The sequence below is a fragment of the Sarcophilus harrisii genome, chromosome 1 (assembly GCF_902635505.1).
Source record: "Sarcophilus harrisii chromosome 1, mSarHar1.11, whole genome shotgun sequence".
NCBI lineage: Eukaryota > Metazoa > Chordata > Mammalia > Dasyuromorphia > Dasyuridae > Sarcophilus > Sarcophilus harrisii.
Window position 1 is genome coordinate 164,101,566 of NC_045426.1, and position 19,454 is coordinate 164,121,019.

General features: G+C 35.8%; 1 protein-coding gene across 1 annotated transcript; it reads right to left on the bottom strand.

Annotated features, from left to right (window-relative positions):
- Positions 1-2,706: 2,706 nt before the first annotated feature.
- CRHBP (corticotropin releasing hormone binding protein) lies at positions 2,707-17,606 on the bottom strand. Its single transcript, XM_003759440.4, has 7 exons — positions 17,400-17,606; positions 16,824-16,917; positions 16,228-16,385; positions 14,154-14,361; positions 11,267-11,415; positions 7,826-7,943; positions 2,707-3,431 (listed from the first exon to the last, which is right to left on the bottom strand). The coding sequence occupies exons 1-7, from the start codon at positions 17,478-17,480 to the stop codon at positions 3,274-3,276; spliced, it is 966 nt and encodes a 321-aa protein (XP_003759488.1). The 5' UTR covers positions 17,481-17,606; the 3' UTR covers positions 2,707-3,273.
- Positions 17,607-19,454: the final 1,848 nt, after the last annotated feature.

A 19,454-nucleotide genomic window follows, 5' to 3' on the forward strand; every position in this document is an offset into this window, starting at 1 on the left:
TTTTCTCATGCAATCTATTTCACCTGATGAGCCAGCAAACAATGTCATTAATTAATTAATCATTTAAAAAATTATAGTTTTTTATTTACAAGTTATATGCATGGGTAATTTTACAGCACTGACAATTGCCAAATCTTTTGTTCCAATTTTTCCCCTCCTTCCCCCCATCCCTTCCCCCAGATGGCAGGTTGACCAATACATGTTAAATATGTTAAAGTATAAATTAAATACAATATAAGTATATATGTCCAGTTATTTTGCTGTACAAAAAGAATCAGACTTTGAAATAGTATACCATTAGCCTGTGAAGGAAATCAAAAAGGCAGGCGGACAAAAATATAGGAATTGGGAATTCTATGTAATGGTTCATAGTCATCTCCCAGAGTTCTTTTGCTGGATGTAGCTGGTTCAATTCATTATTGCTCCATTGGAACTGATTTGGTTCATCTCATTGCTGGAGATGGCCACGTCCATCAGAATTGATCATCATATAGTATTGTTGTTGAAGTATATAATGATCTCCTGGTTCTGCTCATTTCACTCAGCATCAGTTCATGTAAGTCTCTCCAGGCCTTTCTGAAATCATCTTGTTGATCATTTCTTACGGAACAATAATATTCCATAATATTCATATAATGTCATTCATTTATAAAGCAGATGGAAAAAGTTAGAAGTGAAATCCATAGTCAGAAAATAATGCACTGCTAAATGATCCATATTAAGATGAAGTCTATAGCCTTGACCTCATTAGCTGCATGCAGTAAACCAATTAAGTTAACTATCTGTATGAAAAACTAACTGAAAATTATCTAAATGCCAAAATTTCTGTTATAGTGTACTATCAAAGGACACTTTTAGAATGTTTCAAGAAAAAGTAAAAGACTATCAATTTTGTCCATTTGTGCTAAATGGTAGGTATAGGGGCACAGAAGCATCAGCATCAGGTTATAAATGCTCAGCAAGAAATTTAGATATGGAGAGATGAAATAAGAGTTGAGACAGAATAGGAGCAGGAACTGACCAGACTCTCAAGCTTGACTCTATATTTATACAAGTATCCTCCTTACCTTTCAATCTCCCCTTCTCTGGGGATCAATCATCCCCAACTGGATGTACAGAAAGACATCCAGTATTTTAACTTCATTATGAGCATAAAAATGAATTTTTGCAAACTAGCCTGGAGGCCTAACTACCATTTGAAACACTGTTACTCTAATAAAATATATCTGCAACCTCCTACTGAGAAGGAAATGAACCCAAGGAATTCTTCTTTGTCATCTAATTAGAAAGGGAGTTTCCTGCTCACTCTACCCCATCCCCACCTACACTTCTGTTAATGGATTTGCCAAAATGTCTGCTCTCCTGTGACAGTCAAATTCGTGCCATAGGGATTCTCACAGATGAATAACTTTTATGGACTATTTTATTCTCACACGACAATCAGGAACTTCTGAAGTTTGCCCCTATTTAGGAGATTCTGTTTCTCTGATTGCTAACAAGTTTAATTAAGTCAACATTGCATTTAGAAATTTTTATAAAACAAACACACACCAAAAAAATAAGATAAATAAAAAAAAACTTTTAAAATGAACATTAAAGCAATAAAAAGCAACAACAGCCCTTTTTTCCACAGGAGTACAGTTTCATTGCCCCCTCCTAGTTTAATATGGTTTCCAAACCTATCTAAAGACGTCTAACATCTATGGAAAGCTTGACTAAGTTGCTCTGCAGTCAGAGGAGCATCAAACTTCATTGAAAACAATATCTGCGTATCTGCACCTGACAGACAGCCCACATTTCTCCTTTTCCTCCTCTGCTGATATCAGGAACACTCCAACAGTGGCTAGATTACCAAAGTTCTCCTTGCAGTTCCTGTCGATTTCCTAGTGTTTGCATTTTTCTCTCTTTCTCTTTGTGTCTCATGGAGTTATTAGCTTTTATTTGGGCAAGTCTAAAACCCTTGTTGCATTTACTGCTGAGTTTCAGTAAAAGGCTCTATGAATGTGTCTGGTCAGGATCAGGAAATAAGGGATTTAAAAATGCATTTGAATAATTTTCCTTCCACATAATCTCTTATGTGGTGTACTGGTGACCGATGGCATGCTTCTATAGGGTGTATATCTTTATAAATAAAATAGTTTCACAGATCAATTTTTGTTGGATCTAATGGAAAGTTAGAAAAGCGACATGAACAAATGACTAAATCTGTCCCTATTTAGAATTTAATCTCTTGGTCTTTTAACATCCAAATTTAATGCTGATTCTAGGAAAATGGAAGAAGGAGGGTGTCCTCCTTTTTGACTGGGGGAAAATGGAAGAAGGAGAATATCCTCCTTTTTGATTGGGGGAAATGGAAGAAGGAGGGCATCCTCCTTTTATGGACTGATAAAAAGGCCCAAAATCATACAGGCAACTCTAATACTATCTTCTCCAATTGGATCTTTATGAGTTTCCCTCTCTTCTTGGGAAGAACATCTTTCTTCTCTGATGTTCAGCAATCTCTAAACTCATCTTATGCCCACAAAAACTTTTATTTCAGGAGCACACTTCCTTGTATCTTACTATGCTGATTGTAAAGTCTAATATAATCCCTAATAATATCTTTTCAGTCTTAATAATATGGCAAAAACTTTCTGAAAGTAACAAGGTAAGAAAAAATACACCAAAAACAAGATTGTGCCAACACTTTGAATGTATTTTATTCATGTTTGAACTTGTGGAAGGAAAATATTTCCATGCTACAAAGTTTTATTAAAAACAAGGCATTACAAATAAATAAATAAATGAGAATGTGATATAATAAATAAAACAGAAGCAACTGCTTTTCCATACATAGAAACACTGGACTTCTTATCATAAACTAGAGGAAGCACATAACACCATTGGGTCTAACTTTGGACTCTTCATCCAGAATGAAAAGATCATAATGTCACATGATTTATCTTTCATTTGTGGTACCCACACAATCTGCTCAGTCTTTTTAGTTTCTTAAGGAGTAGTGAACATTTCCATCTGGACCTTTGCTTATCTTGACAAAGAAAAAGATCGTTTTCTGCCTTGTGCCCACTTCCACATTATAAACCCCAAAGGAAAATATAAAATGATTGTAATGATTTTATTTCCAGCACAAGGCTGATAATACTGACTGGTATGAAAGAGCTAAGTACTAGACAGTAGAAAGATTCAATGATTCCAGGATACTAGACTTAGAAATACATGGTACATTCAGTAAAACCTCACGTCGTCAGCAACATGGAAATCTTAGCTGGCAATTCAGAGGCTAGGGAAGCAGTATTCCTTAATGCTGTTTCCATTGGTATTTTCCAGGTCATAAGGCTCGAGCTGATGATACTCAAATGTCACACGATTGACGTGTTTCCCACTCGAGACCATACGCACTACAGTATTGTCACAGCCGATTGTCATCTGGGCTGTTAGGGATGGAGAAAAGAAATCAAATTTCACAATAAGTCAGAATTCACATGGCACAAGCCATTCTGCTAAACCATTCACTTTCAAGATAATGGGAAAAAATGCTTTCTAAATTCTCTAGTCATCTTGAGATAGATGCTATTGTCTGTTAATTTGTTCCTTTAGTTTCTGTCTAGTTTAACATAGCATATTGTTAGGTCAAGATTCATCTTGCATAGAGGGCATAGCAGTATGTCCGTGCAAAGGAGAGAAAGGTCCTGCTCTAGTCTTGCTTATATGGTCTCCCCACCTCCCCACCTTAAGCATATATCTAGGCTCATGGTAAGGTTAGGGGAACAGTAAAAGCATGTGGCTTGAAGGAGTGATCCATATTTCTAGCGGATTTCAAATCTCTATGCTCGCAACAAAGGGGAAGGCAATGCACTAGCTACTAGCTTTATTTTATAGATAGGGAAACTGAGGCAATAATTGTCTTAGTGGAGTTCAAAATCCAAGTGACCCGACAATAAGTTAAGCACTCTATGCAATGTCCCACACTCCCAAAAATATTCCTCTAAGTAAATTAGCAGGGCAATCATTCTCATTCTCTACCAAAGGGCATTATGCTGGAAGTCAGGAAGCCTGGGTTTTCAGCTGAATTACTCCATAATTCTTTTTCTTTCTCTTCAGAAAGAAAAGAACCATTTCCTTTCACTGGGCTTAGTTTTTTCCTCTCTGTCAAATATAATCTAAAAAAACATTTATTAAGCACCTACTATATGCCAGAGTCAGTATCTGAGGTTGGATATGAATTCAAGTCTTCCCAACCCAAATTCAGTGCTCTCTCCACTGTGCCACCTAGCTGACATACATTGTATACTCTAGAATTTATTTCCTTTCCTACTGAATAGAGAATATGGGCAGGTGTTGAGGATATAATTAAAAAGAGAGACAATCCCTGCCCAGTAGGAACTTATAATTTAAAAGGAAGGCACAACACAAAGAAGGAGGCAGGAAAGTAGAGTGGGAAACAAAAGTACACGGGGTAAGGTGTGGGTTAAGTGGCGATAATGATAGAAATTTCTATTCAGAATTGTTGTGAAAAGATGTTTTGTAAAGCAATTAGCAAACTTTAAAGAACTATACAAATGCTAACTACTGTATAAGAAATAAAATATAGCTATTAATTAATTTCAATATGATAACTTAATTATTTGCCAAATAGACCTAGATTGGGAGATGATCTCTGACACTCCAATATTTTGCTTTTGATAGAATAAAACATGGATATGGTGGCCAAGCACAGAGTTCCAGTGACTGGACAAGTGGAAAAGAGAGGAAGGAAGGAGAAGAGGAAAAGGCAGGAGGAAAATAATTCTCTGTCTTTATGAAGATGGGATCTCATGTACCTTCTTGTTAATAGAGAAGGCATAGTGGATCTAGGCACAAAATACCACTCTGTGACTTGTTTGTTAGCCTTTTATGTTTTCTTTGGATACCTCAGACCTGTATCCAGAAAAGTACAGTCATCTTTATAGATGCAGGAATATCAGTTAAATTTTGATTGAAATAAATTGACATTGTGCTATATGAAACTCATAAAGAGAAAGCCAATTTCTGTTTTTACTCTAATCAAAGTGTTCATCGTGATCTCTATTAGTAGGACTAAATTTATTCCCTATATATATATTGAAAAGGGTGGGTTTTTTTTGGGTTTTCTTGGCTTTCTTTAGAAACCTTATGCAGTAAAATGCTCCTCTTTCCTGTTCATGTACATTTCAGTGATTTCAAGCTAGACTTTTAGCATGATCCTCAGGAAAGTCAAACTGAAAGAGTAGAGCTTTTCATAAATCCTCATTATCCAAATATTATTTTCCTTTTAGAAAAATGAAAGGTGTATCTGCACATGAGAAATGAAGTAGAAAATAGAGGTAATTATCCATTTAATTCAAGCCTTAACAATGATCCTAGCTTCAATTATCTAAAAAATTCTGGTAAGTGTGGTCTGTGACACTGAACCTTGTCTCCTAAAATGTACTTTTTAAAAAAAATTAATAGATCAGGGCCTGACCTGCCACACCACACCCCCTGCATCTGAACTATTGAATACAATATGGAGAGAAACTCCTGGGAACTTACAGTTTAAAAGATAGGAGGAACAGGTTAAACATGAATGTATAAAACAAACTTCCTTGTTCTCTGGTATGAAGTTTTTGGAAAACAATTGTCTTATCTTTTAATAATGGAAGGTGTGCCTTAAACTAAATTCTGGCTTAAAACATCTTTGTTAGCTTAGTCTTCCTGCATTTTTTAGGCAGGTCCATATGAAAGGTTGAGTATCCTAATTGGAAAGAAGTGGCTTTCTGCTACTGAGAAAGCTCTTAGCTTCTTAGGGCCTCCAAGTATTTCTCTGACTCTAAGTTAAATTAGAGGTCATGATCCTATACAAAAATCTCATATCTGAATGTGGGAATCACAAAACTGTTATTTATTATCAGTAAATGTTTGATTTGTATGCCTATTTTATATACTTATATGCTCAGAGTTGAGTAAAAATTTTTTTGGCAAAAAGAAGTTGCAAGTGGAAAAAGTTTAAGAAGTCTTGCTCTGAGTTTACAGGACAGATGTCTTTCTGTGTTGGTAGAGGGAGTTTATGTACAAGGAATTCCTCACAATGATGAAATTTTAAGTTCAGAAACATCCCATTCCCTTCTTCCTCCCTATTTCTGGAAGAGGGAGGGGAGGAATACAATTTCTATTTAGATCTGAATTCTCACCAGCCTCTCTTAATTCTGTTTCTTTGATTTTTTTTTTTTAATCATCAAAATTTCAGTAATGTCGTAGGCACTTTATACTTTGTAAAAATTGGTTTCTTTTAGAGAGATCATAAAAGGAAAGTCTTTATCTTCCTTTTTTCTCTAGTTTAACTTCTGAATCTTCAAATCTAAACAAAATATATTTTGTACACTTTATACACTCGAGATAAGTAAATGTTTCTTGCAAATTTGTCTTCTTTGTTAGTAAATGAACTCTTTAGTCTCTGAAAAAAGACACCCCAGTCTATGGCTTGGGTGCCAGTTTCCCAAGGTGTTTCCAACCTGAAGTCCATCATGATTTCATTAAGTCATTTGTTTACATTTCGCTTTTTAGTCAAGGATCACTCAGTTACTCCTACAGATGATTTCTCACACAGTATGAATTTAGGGAAGCTTGGAACGAACTTTGGCTCTCAAATATATTTTTAAATTGTTGACTACAACCTCAAAGTTCACCATTAGAACTTTTTTCCTTTAGCATAAATCTTTTAGGCCTGTTAAACTGTAAATATTGTAAGCATTTTTTCTGTCATCTCCTTTTCAAGATGAATAAACTTGAAAACTTTTCCTCTGAGTACATTTTCATAAGGGGAAAAGGAGAAGAGAGTAAGAATTATTAGTCCCTTGATGGGAAAACAGTAGACAAACTTTTCTGACCCTAAAATTTTGGAATATATTTGTTTGTTCCTTTGTTCTCACCAGACAAGTCTTCCATAAAGTACTAAAAAAAATGGCTTTTGTATTTCTTCATTTTAGTTTTCAGATTGTAATATGCAATACTTCCAACATAGCTTTTACAGGGTTTAAAGCTGGAAAGAACTTTAGAAATTTTGCATTTCCAATTTGTTAACTTTGTAAATGAAGAAAAAAAGAATCATTCTCCCTCCTAATCTCAGAGAATAGTCCCACTATCCTGGAAGGAGTTACTTTCCTCAGTTTAAGAATTCAGCCCTTTAAATAAGCTGCTTTGATTGGTGTGTGTGTGTGTATGTGTGAAAACTCATTTAACTCAATGTATCTAGAACATCTCAGGCCATACTTCATATTCCACTTAGGCATCCACCACCAGAAAACCAGGGTTTATCTGGATATGTAGCTATCTGCCCTACAAATCCATTTTTGCCTCTTTGTGATGGACCTGTAATCAAAGGAATGATTCCATAAGGTTGTAATGATGCCTTATGGTTTCACTTACCATTCTTGTGACCCTCCAGATCAAAACTACCTTCCCTGGCCACCACTCACCTATATGTGCTTTTTTTAGACTGTAAATTCTTTGAGAATAGAAATTGTTTTATAATAAGATCCCTAGTACCGAGTACAATACTTGATGGATAGTAGGTGCTTAATATATGTTTCATTTATTATTTAATATCTTGCCCAAGGTCATATAGATTTTAAGTTGGGAGTTCTGGGATTTCAACCCAGAACTTCTGATTCCAAATTCAATGTTTTTCTTTGTGTATATTAAAGCAACATGTGTATACAGTGAAATATTATACACCTTATCTATCTTCTTATCTTTCAAAAACAGGTTTTAATTTAAAAATAATTTGAAAAAATGCGGTAGCAATGAAGACATTAGACAAACATCTTACCAGGGCCATGAAAAGGATAACACAAATCAGCAAAAGGCATCATCTTGGAAGGGTCCAATCCAGTTCCTCCCAGTAGTTCCACAAAATCTCCTATTCCCCCACAACCTACGGATGATTTCTATTAAGAAAAAAAAAAAATAGAGCAGCAGAAGGGGGTTGTCTTTAATGAATGATAGAATCAAAGTGCTTAACCAATGAAAGATTGCATGGATTTACTCAATCATGGCCCTAGAAGCTTTTACAGCAACATCTAATTTTAAATGCAGCATCTGGCTTTCCGGAAATTAAAATTGATGTTTAAAAAGGAAAGTTTATCAGAATTTCTTTCTGAATATGTTGAGTAATCATTTCTTTAAACTGTTTTTCACTCAAGGATCTGAACTATAGAGTTGAAAACTGTAAAGCACATAGGAGCTGTCTGAGAAATTGAATCATCAAATCCTTTGCACACACATACTGAATTTTAAAAATTCCTTCATGAATTGAGCCAGGGTTATAAAAATTTTGATATATGTCTAATATAATGAAGGGATTTTTTTTCTCTTTCTTTTGTTCTTCATTAAAAACCTCTTAATGAAAGTCTATATGATATGCTTTTTACCATAATAGGATTACTGATAATATCTTGGATTATTCATGAGAATTTAAAGGACTAGGGAAAGAGCTTGGACCTGTGATTTCAGTGCTTTAGGGAATTCCTAGAAGAGAAAAGCCCTACAACCTTTGTAGGTCAACACTTTCTTTGAAATTTTTTGATCTTATAGAGTTACTTAGAGCAAACCTTCTTTAATTTAAGTCTTGACCCCATATAGGGGTCACATGACTGAATGTGGAAGTCACAAAATTATTATTTGTTATTAGTAAATGTTTTATTTGTATACCTATTTTATATATCTATCTGGGGCCACATCAAAATTTCTCTGGCAAAAAGGGGTCAAGTGAAAAAAAAATTTAAGAAACCCTGGTCTGCAGTATGCAAATGCCCAGGCTCACACAATCATTACATATCAGAAGTTGTATTTGAGTCAGGATCTTCCTGACTCCAAGAATAGCTGTTTATCCACTGTATTTTTCTATTTCTCAAAGAGAGACCAGCACTCTAAAATTTACTGTCCATAGAGCTGATTCCTGATTGAGCCTCAATGACTAAAACTTCCCTGCCTCTTTTTTTTTTCATGCCAGTTAAAACAAATTCTCCAATCCAAATGCAATCACTCAAATGTTCCCACATTTCTTAATTGAGTTTTTATATAAAATACCTTATCTCTTTCTATTTCTTAATCCAAGAGATCTTAAGCTTTTTTCTGTTATGAATTGTTGATAATTTGACAATATGACCTCTCTTTAGAAGCATGTTTTTAAATGCATAAAATAAAACATGAAGTTTCAGAGGAAAACAGTTATATTGAAATAATTATCAAAATATTAAAACAAAAAATAAAAACCAAGTTCACAGACCCCAATATAAGAATCCCTGTCTTAATCCCTTTGGCAATACCTACTCAGCCCTACCTGCTGAGATTTTCTTGCAAAGAAATTCTTCATTCTAAAGAGCTAGCTTTTGTTACATATCAATCATTACCTTAATCATCATTAAGCTGTAAGTGCTGTCCCTAGAAATAACAAGTGATGAGAAGTAAACTAGATATAATTCCTCTCCTCTAGGAATTACAATTTAAAACAGATGACATTAATGTATATAAACATATAGGTGGAGGATGTTCCATGAAAAGACAAACATATAATATTTATTTCTTCATTCATTATTCCATAATCCATAGGAACTGGAATGGGGCTGGGAGAGGGATATAATTTAGGGATCATAGGATATAAAACCAGAAGTGATTTTAGTGATCATTCAGTTCAGTCCACAAATTAATTATATAGATTAAAAAAGATTTTATTTGCACAAAATCCCACAGGTATTACTCAACAGAGCCTGCATTCAAAATATGTCCTCTGGATCTTCTAGACCTACTGATCTATCACTATTCCATGTTGCATTTCAACAAGCATTTTTTGAGAAACTTTTGCTGTCTTTCAAATCAATATAATGTTTAGGGAAATATGCTACAGAAACCAATGTTTAATTGTTTAAATAATAAGTAAATAAGTCAATATTTGCTTATTAACTAATCATATATGCCATGTATAGCATTAGTACAAATATGTATACCACATGTATATTTATATCATCTTCATTTTATTGTATTCTGAAGTTGAGGATTAAATGGAAGGAAGGAGGATTAAATTGGGGAAGAGAAGAAGGGTGCCCAACATCTAGATATCCCTTCTTTATCTCTGCCTTTAGTTTCTTTCAAGGTTCAAGCTCAGGCATCATTTGCTGTGGCAATTTTATCCTAATTCCCCTAATCTATTTATACTGTTACATCTGTACCTTTACACCTGAGCCCTACCCCCCCTCCCCAAGTAGAATGTAAACTCCTTGAAGGCAGGAACTGTTTAAATTTTTAAAATTTGTATCCTCAGTACCTAGGAAATGACCTTGAACATAGTAGATAATTTCAATAAATGTATCTTCAATTGAATTAAGTAAAAGAGGTAAAAAGTTAGATTCTTGTATCCAGGAACTAAAACTGATAATCTAAATATATTCAATTCAATTGATAACCTCAATATATTAAAGTCAATAACCTAAAATATATTCAATAGATTTTTCTTCCTTCTCTGTCTCTTATTTTGGTGGTTTTCTTTTCAAGGGATTTATCATTCTGGATGGGCAGGATTGCTGGGCATTTTTAATGCAATCAAATATTTCACATTTTGTTAGTTTAGTAATAGGGGGACCAGAAACATAAGTGTGTCCAGGAGAGAACTAACAAGGTCAAGTTCAAGGGTGATTTAAGGGGGAAGAAGGGCCATGGAAAGGGAAAGCTAGTAGATTTTAGCAACCTACTTATATGGTTTCAGTAACATATTACTATGTTTTCCAACGTCAAAACAAGATTTTGTACTATGCCAGCTGCATTCTTCTACAACACAATTTTACCGTTCTGAGACATTCTTGCATATCAAAAAATTTTCAGATAATTAGAGAAACACCTGGATAGATGACTCATAGCGTTGCCATGATTCAGCTGGGGAGTTTTCATGAAAGAAGCAAGCACAAGTGAGTTGGATGGTAATAATACAGTCCAGCATCACTCATTTGAAATATTTTTTCTACAATGAAAATTATTCAGATAATCAGAAGGACACCTGGGTAGGTGACTAAAGCTTAAGCTGAGAGGTGGGAAAGAGGCGTGGTTAAAAGAAGCAAGAATAAATGAATGTGATTTTAATAACAGTGTAGGAGAACACATGCAGACATGGGTATAAACACGATAATAAAATGTACAAATGATACAGATAGGCTCAATCAACCTGCTGGCATGTTGCAGGTACCCCCTTAAGAAATGATTAGTAAGCAGTACAACTCACCTTTAACTGAAGGCTATTTAAGTGGCCCAGTATGAGATCTGATATTTTTATAACCACTGGATAAATGATAGAGAAACTGCAGTTTCTGTGCTGATGAGGAATCACCATGGTAAACCTTCCAGAGGGGGTCTGAGAGATGACATTGCAGGCTGTTTATAACAGATAAGAGACAAAAAAAGTCTAATTATAAGCTTATGGAAGAGTTATGCTCATCATTTTAGGTGGGAAGGTCCCACACACTATTCTTAGTCTTATAAAAGCTCCTATTTGTGGCCCTGTGGGCAGTCAGGTGACAAAGGAGATAGAGCATTGGACCTGAAATGAAGAAGACCTGAATTCAAATCTGGCCTCAGACACTTCCTTGCTATGTGACCTTGGCAAAGTCACTTAACCCTGTTTGCTTCAGTTTCCTCATTTATAAAATAAGCTGGAGAAGGAAATGGCAAACTATTCCACTATCTTTGTCAAGAAAATCCCAGATGAAGTCAGGGGAAGAGTCAGATGTGACTGAAATGACTGAACAAAAATGACTGAGATATGAATGTCATTAAAAAATATAATAGGAAGGCCCTTTGGTATTGAAAACCCTTCCTCAAGAATGGAAATTTTCATACCCCCCATTAGATTGTGAGTTTGTGAGTTCCTGGAGGGAAAACATTGTCTTGCCTTTTTTTTTTTTTTTTTTTTTTTGCATTTCCAGTGCTTAGGTGAATATATGGCATAAAGCAGGCAATTAAACAATGTTTATTGGTTGGTTGATTGATAAATGAGTCATTTTCTTATTTTAAAAATAATTTAGTTTGAAATTCATAAAAAATTCTGTGTTCCAAATTCTAAGTCTCCAAAGCATAGTTTTAGTGTTTTACTTTTGTAAAAAAGCAGAAAATATAAATTATATAAATTTATATAGATTATGCATTAAAATATAAAGTGTAGAAATGCTTTTTTATAAAAAAAAGTCTGCTATTGCATAAATGCTAATTTTATAAATAATTAGGAGAAATATCATGGCTTAATGGATAGAAAGCAGGTCTCCAACTCAGAAAGATCTGGCTCAGGTTCCACTTCAAAAAGCTGATGTTATCTGATCCAAGATACCTAACCTTTCAATGATCTAGATAACTCTCTGAAACTATTAAGTTGCAGAGAAAGTGGAAAACTACATTGGTTGAATTTCTTATGCCAAAATGGAGAGTTTCTTATGCCAGTAAATCACAGGTTACCCATGCTTACAAATTGTTATGTGAATGTTGCAGTTCCCACAGACTTAGGAAGAAGATGATCTTGGGAAGCAGAGAATTTGGCTCTTTTGAGAATCCAATCTTATATAGAAGTAGTATTTTCAAAACACCAGCACTGTATTGAACATATTTCAAGAAGGAAGACTGAAGAGTTGAATAATAGTAGCAACCTAATAACAATGATAATTTGACAAAAAGCTGCCTATGCAGAATCTTCAGACTAAAATAAAAATGTTTCTAGTTCCAAGTCCTACTAAGTATTTATATGTGCTACTCAGGAGTCACAGGCTGGGCTAGATATAGGTGAAAATTCTACTAACTAAAGACTTGAACAATAATATCTATCTTACAGGAGAGAATGGGATTAAAGTAAAGTTTTCTATTTCATTTAGCTACATCTGGAAAGAACCTTAAAAATCATCTGTGCCAAACACCTGCTTTTCACTTAAGAAAATTGAAGTCTATAAAGATTTGTAGTAATGTGTCCAAGAATATACATTAAAGTCTAGGTTTGGGACTAGCACTGAAGGCTCCTCCACTGCTTCCATTAATCCATTTGCCTTTTATTTCTCAGGAATTCATGTACTTTTTTTTTTTTTTTTTTTTTTAATCCTTTCAGCCTAGCTGCAGGCTTTGTTCAATTAGCTGAAAGATTCATAGACAACCCAGTTCTCACTGCTAAAACCTTTACAGAATACTTCCTAATCACTTCACTGTTTTCTAGAACCACCCACAGCTTCCTATACTTCGAATGAAACTTTTTTATAACACCCATCATCTTTTCAGTAATTACTGAAGTATCCTACTTTCTACTTATGATAATTTTCTACCCATAGTTCATTCCCCCTTAAATTTATATTGCCTTTAATCATTAGAGATATTTTTTACTCAATATTGCCTATTTTTAAAAAAGCAACTAGTAACAAATCATTTACAAGACATGAGGAAAGTCCCTATATCCCATGGAGCTTATCCTGTCCAGGGAAGCATCATGGAAGAAATGAGTTGATTCTCATTGAACTGACCTGCTGTTTGACTGATTTGAATGCTCCTCACTTAATCAGAAAATATAGTTAAGGAAAGTGTTGCAATTTCCAGTCATTCTGATTAACAGAAGACCTCAAATATTTGTAAGCTACAAACAATATAATATCTTGCATTGTTAACCTTAAGAAAACCATAAACAAACAAGTGAAATGCTTTTATACAAGATGCTATCCTTCAATTTTGAGGGGAAAAAAATCCTCCCAATGAACTAACTGGGCAGGAAATTTCTGTCAAGCCTATCCTAGTAGAGTGATTTAGGATTTAAAACTTTTTTCATTAGATCTATTGTATTAGCAATAAAGATTTAAACTTCCTTTTAAGAAATTTAATTGTAGCAAAAGGAATATAAAATTATGTGTACTTCCCCTAGATTGAGCATATAAATTACAAAGTATGACTTGATTTTCCTTGTTATCAAAACAAACAACCCTATTAGTAAATTTTCAGATTTATTTGTTTATAAAAAGGATTTTCAAGAAAAATACCAAATTATTCCTCAGTTCATATTTCCTGAGTAATCTCAGTTAGACAACTCTTTAAAGCATAATTTTTCACCAAAAGGACTGATTATTTACTGATAAAAAATAGAAAATACTTACGGAAGAGGTTAGGATTTTTCTTTATGGTTATTGTAAATCCATTGCCTATCTCCTGAATCCGGAAGAAAATCATGGCCACATTCTGTGATGAGCTAAAACTTCTGATATTGCCATTTTCACAGAAATCTATGTACCGGTCAGACATAGGAAGAGGATGATCCTGGGAACTGGGAAATTTCTCTCCTTTAAGAATCCAACCATCAAACACCTTCAGGAACATAAAAATGGAAAATCTATTGGTTGATTGATTCCATACTCTCCATTGGTAGCTCAAAACATCCATTTTTTTTTAAATAGGGGAAAATTAAAAAAGGTAGGTAGGAAGGTAGGAAGAGAAAAAGAAATAAAGAATCTTTTCCCAGAATAGATCTTAAATCTTAAATGTAACCTTCAGATAATTGATTGCTTGCTTGAAATTTATTCTAAATATACTTTGTCTATGTGAGATTTGTTTTCTTTATAATCAATACCCATAATTTACACACACACACACACACACACTTTGTAATTGTAACCATAATGGTAAGTGAAACTACAATGTTTCACTTTTGCTACTGAAATTCATAATTAAATCCTTACATTTATTCCTTTTCACAAGTTATCCTCTGACAAAATTTGAATACTTAGTAGAAAGTTATGAATTTTGGAAATAGAAACATTGCCCCTAAATGGTTATATATGTCAGGGTTGTTTTTTTTTTTTTTTTTTTTTTTTTTTCCCTCATGCATTTAGAAATCCCTTATACTTCCAATGTCTAAAATTTAATTGTAGAGGTAGATAGATGATAACCTTTACCTCCTCCAATGTCTTAGCAATGAGTTGCTTGAACTATCTTAAAAAACAAACAAACAAGCAAACCTAAACCCTCTGCATTAAGTCAGGCTGAGGGCTACACAGTTTCATTCCTATATTAGAAGTCTTCATCAGGATGGTCTTTCAGACATAGGACTCAAAGGAAACAACTTTTGAGAGTCCAGGTTTACCACCAGGCCATGAGGAGGCACTAGAGGAGAATATCAGAGGATGTCAGAGACAGGAAATATCAATAGGAACTTTAAAAATATCAACAAATACAATAATCCTTTAATATTTTAAGAAGCATTTCTTTCCCTTATTAGTTTTCTAGGTGGTTGGTAGGGAAAAGGTTCAAGTCATCACAGGCTTCCAGCTCAGCTCTGAGCAAATACCCTCAACTGACAGTCCGAAAGTAAACAATTCTATTATTTTTGACATACCAAAACATTTCCACTTTCATTGTTTTAATCATAATTATTTTAATTAGACAACTACTTTCAGCTAACCTGTTAAGAATATTTCCCCCAATATTTGAGGGGCCCAAAGAGGATTTTTCTCTTGTCAGGTATCCTTTTCCTCAGATTCCTTCCAAGGTACTAATCTTATTTTCCCCTATCAGTTTCAGGGAGGAGATACTTGGTCCTAGCACTACCAGACTAAAGGAAAAAAGTGTGTTGTTAATGGATTTAAAGTTAGAGAACCGGGATTCAGATTCTGATTCTTACTGCATACGCAGTATGAATCTCTTTACTCCTCATAACTCTTAGGAGCTCAGTTTCCTAAACTACAAAAGGACAGCGTTGTACTAAATCCCTTGTCGCTTTAAATCTATGATGATGTGATCCCTCTGAGCTCCATTCTTCGCTGGGAGCGCCCTTGGATCTTTCTGAGTACTGTTATCAGGCCCCATTTAAGTCACAGGCAGAGCACTGCTAGTCCGGAGTACCGGACACGTACAGCCCTTGACTTGCTGGAGAGCGCCAGGCTTTGTTGCCCGAGACCTTGCGCACACAGTCTATTTGCATAGTCCCAAAGCTCTGAGAGTAGGGTATTCTACGTATTGTAGAAAAGGACACGATAGAAGGATGGAAAGCTCTCTGGGTAGTGATAAAAAGGAGAGCAAAGGAACCAAGACAAGAGATGGGGGTCCCAGGCTGTTCCCAAATGCCTTATTCCACCCCACCCCCAATCCAGCCCCATTTAACCCCTTTCCTTTCTCCCATTTATAGTAGTCAGGATGGGCAACAAAAGAAGCTGGGTATAGGATCCTCATCCTCACCTTCAGAAAGTCTCCGCCTTGACAGTCAATGTTGACCAGGTCGTATTGAATAGATATGATTTCCTCCGGCTCCCCAATAAAGAAGGCGGCACAGTGCAGCTGGGGCTGCTCCGCGGTGAAGGTGAACTGACCCTCGATGCTCAGCATGTCTATGCATCCTGGAGAAGATGGAATGGAGGTGAACGTCTGACGATAGTCGGAGTGGCAAAAGTCCGGCAACCCGGCGGCTGGGATCTGAGCTGGAGACTCGTTTCTCCAGCCCCAAACCAGCCAGCCCTCTTCCTCACGACCTCTCTCCAGTTCCCACTCTCCTTCCTGCGCGGAGCTCCCAGCTCTCAACTGGAGCGCATCCCTAATTTCTCTTATTCCAACCCACTAATCCTGCTCTTCCTTGACCCAAGCTCCAGAAAGCTTTTCCTCCTTAGGCTGGATCAAAAACTCTAGAGAGCCACACATTTCCTGGCTCTATCCCTTTCACATTTTTTTTTTTGGTCTAAGTTCCCGAGATCGTTCTATCTGCCCCCCAAACAGAGAGCCTCAACTTTCCATATGCCCGGGATAGTTTCCGTCCGGGTTGTGAAACTGAAGATACTCACTCAGCGAGCGGTGATAGAGCTGTTCCTCGGACAGCTCCCGCTTCAGGTCGGTGTTGAAGAACAAGAAAGGGTCGGCTTCTGGAACCTCCCGCAGCTGGAAAAGAATGGAGAAATCTGAAGACTACACATCTGGGCCACCGGGAAAAGTTCGGGGGGTGAGAGAAGACAAACGAGTATCTGGAAGGTCCTCTTTGCAGGACGTTAGAGCCAGGGGTGGAGGGGGGAAGCGAGGGGGGGGGGGGGAGAACAGAAGCTGGCATCTTCTGATGTCCTAACCAATCTCTAAAGCCTTCCGACCCTCCAAGACCCAGTTAGAATATCTTGAGATGCCTAAGCAAGGAGCATTCTAATGGGGCTAGGAAGGAAGAAATCAGTCCAGGGAAATCCAGTGGTTAGGAATAGCCACTGGGGATGTTCCCATGTACTGACTGTAGATTCAGAGGAAGAAAAAACAAACCGATCTTTACAGAGACAGAAAAAAAAAAAAAAGAAATACAATCAATAAAGAGACAAGTTATCTGAGGCTAAAAGTTGGAGGAAAGAGTGAAGATTTGGCTGGCTGTTTCATTTACTCACCTCCAGGTATCTGGTCTCTCCCCTAAGAGCTCCCAGAAAGATCAGGATGAAGTGACACTGAAGTTTGAAAGTAAGCGACATTCTGGACCTTGGAAACTGCTCCTCTTCTCAAGTGGTCCGGACTTAGTTTTTCCTTCCACTTCTGTCTGAGCTGGTTGCTTGGATCTGGTAGGGCTTCTTTGACAGGTCTCTTTTATAGAGGAATGAGGAGGGGAGGCACTCTGTCCCTTAACTGAGCTGAGCTCAGTTACCATGGGTTACCCTATCTCAGTGACAAAGTGCGTGGGTATGACGAGGGTCCAGCTCTGTGCCACAAATTTTCAACCCAGCCCAGCTCTGTTTTTCAGGAGTTCTGTTTATCAGAAGTTCTTCCACTTATTCAACCGACATCCAAGGATGTCAAGGAATGAGGGGAAAGTCTACTTCTTCCACTTGTTTGACATTTTTTTTTTTCTCTGAAGGTTAATTTTTGGGAAAATTTTAAAAAAGATATATTTTACAAGACAAAAGCAGGCACACACAAACCTTAAGAGGAATTCTGGAATAATAGAATAAAAATTTTCCTCAGTCATTCTTTCTTCCCCTGGAAGAAAATTTTAAGACCCAAAGTCAAATGATCTAGAAGGCTAAGTGTAATTGCTCAGTCTTTTTTCAGTAATATATTATCTCTGGTATTCTGTTCATTATTTTTCCCTTTATCCTGGCCTATTTTTCTTACAAAAACTCCTGAGCTTGCAAGCTATCTCTAGAGTGAACTGCTGAATGATTTTAATTATGTAGTATGTCTTGAGTATATTAATAACATGAAGCCTACCTGGGGTTGTTGGATATTACAAAAGTAACATTAGCCCAATTTACTTACAATGCAAATCCATCTCATCTTCAATATTCTAGGTTGATTTAACTCACTGAAATACTTTCTGTCAATGCTAACAAGCAACTATATAGGACCAGACTCAAAACTTAAAGGTTACAGAGTAGATTATTATCTAAATTTGTTGTCTCATTCTATCATATATATTTTAAAAATTTCTACATTCTTTCATTTTTATCTCAAAAAGCATGGTTTCCACTGCTTGTCCTCCCCACCTTTCCTGGCATATATTAATTTAATAATAATGGAATTTATATACTATTTTAAAGTTTTCAAAATTATTTACATAATTTTTTCACTTGACCTTACAACAACTTTCTGAAACAAGTATTATCCCCATTTTGTAGATGATACAACTGCAGCTCAGAGAGTTTAGAGGACTTGTCTATGGTGTCACAGCTAGTAAGTGTCATAGGGAGATTTGAATTTATTCTTCCTTGTTCCAGATTCATCTATGACACCTAATATATCAGCTTTATTTCCAAAATATTTAAACAAATCAATTGATCAGTATTTAATCTGCAATTTAATACCCTTAACAGTAATAGTACAGATTAGCTATCTTTATTGCCAAGACAATTCCACTCCATAACAAGCATCTCTTACCTTGGGGCTTACTCCATCAACTTTACAATTAGTTAGACCTTTCCCATCTTCCTCACTTGACTGCCAAGGAAAAGAAAACTGTGCATTGGGAGATAGGAAACTTAGTTTGGGAAAGGAAGTAAGAGTAAGGCAATTGAAGAAAGTAAAGAAAGTAGGATTTTATTTCAACTCAGTCTTCTACATCAAAACACCACCAACTCCTACCAAGGTCATCCATTTTGCTCCAGGCTCATCCTCACTGCAGACAATGTAATTTAGAGGAAAGCAGAAAGTTCCCTTTCATTACCTGCCCCAGAGCAGAGATGACTTGTTTGGAGAATCACACCAGAGGCCTATTTTCTTCCTGCCTTTACTGGTTACTCTAAGTCTTCCCCACTTTAGAGATTTGTATTTGGACTATATGCCATTGCTCAAAGTTGTCACCATGAAGACTTCTCACCTATTATCTTGCTCCCCAAACTACAATCTTATCTCTCCTCAAGTAAATATTCAGAGAATGGGAAGCAAGGTTGCTTAGTGGATAGAACAGAAGGCTTAGGATCAGAAAGATTCATTCTCATTCTCATATCAAATCC

Bases quoted from the DNA above. Each gene is read 5' to 3' on its own strand.
- CRHBP (XM_003759440.4), bottom strand. From the start codon at position 17,480: ATGTCGCTTACTTTCAAACTTCAGTGTCACTTCATCCTGATCTTTCTG. The intron at 16,918-17,399 runs GTGAGTAAATGA...ATTCTTTTCCAG, and splicing joins GAGAGACCAGATACCTGGAG to CTGCGGGAGGTTCCAGAAGC. The intron at 7,944-11,266 runs GTGAGTTGTACT...TTTTCTTAATAG, and splicing joins TAAATAGCCTTCAGTTAAAG to AAATCATCCGTAGGTTGTGG.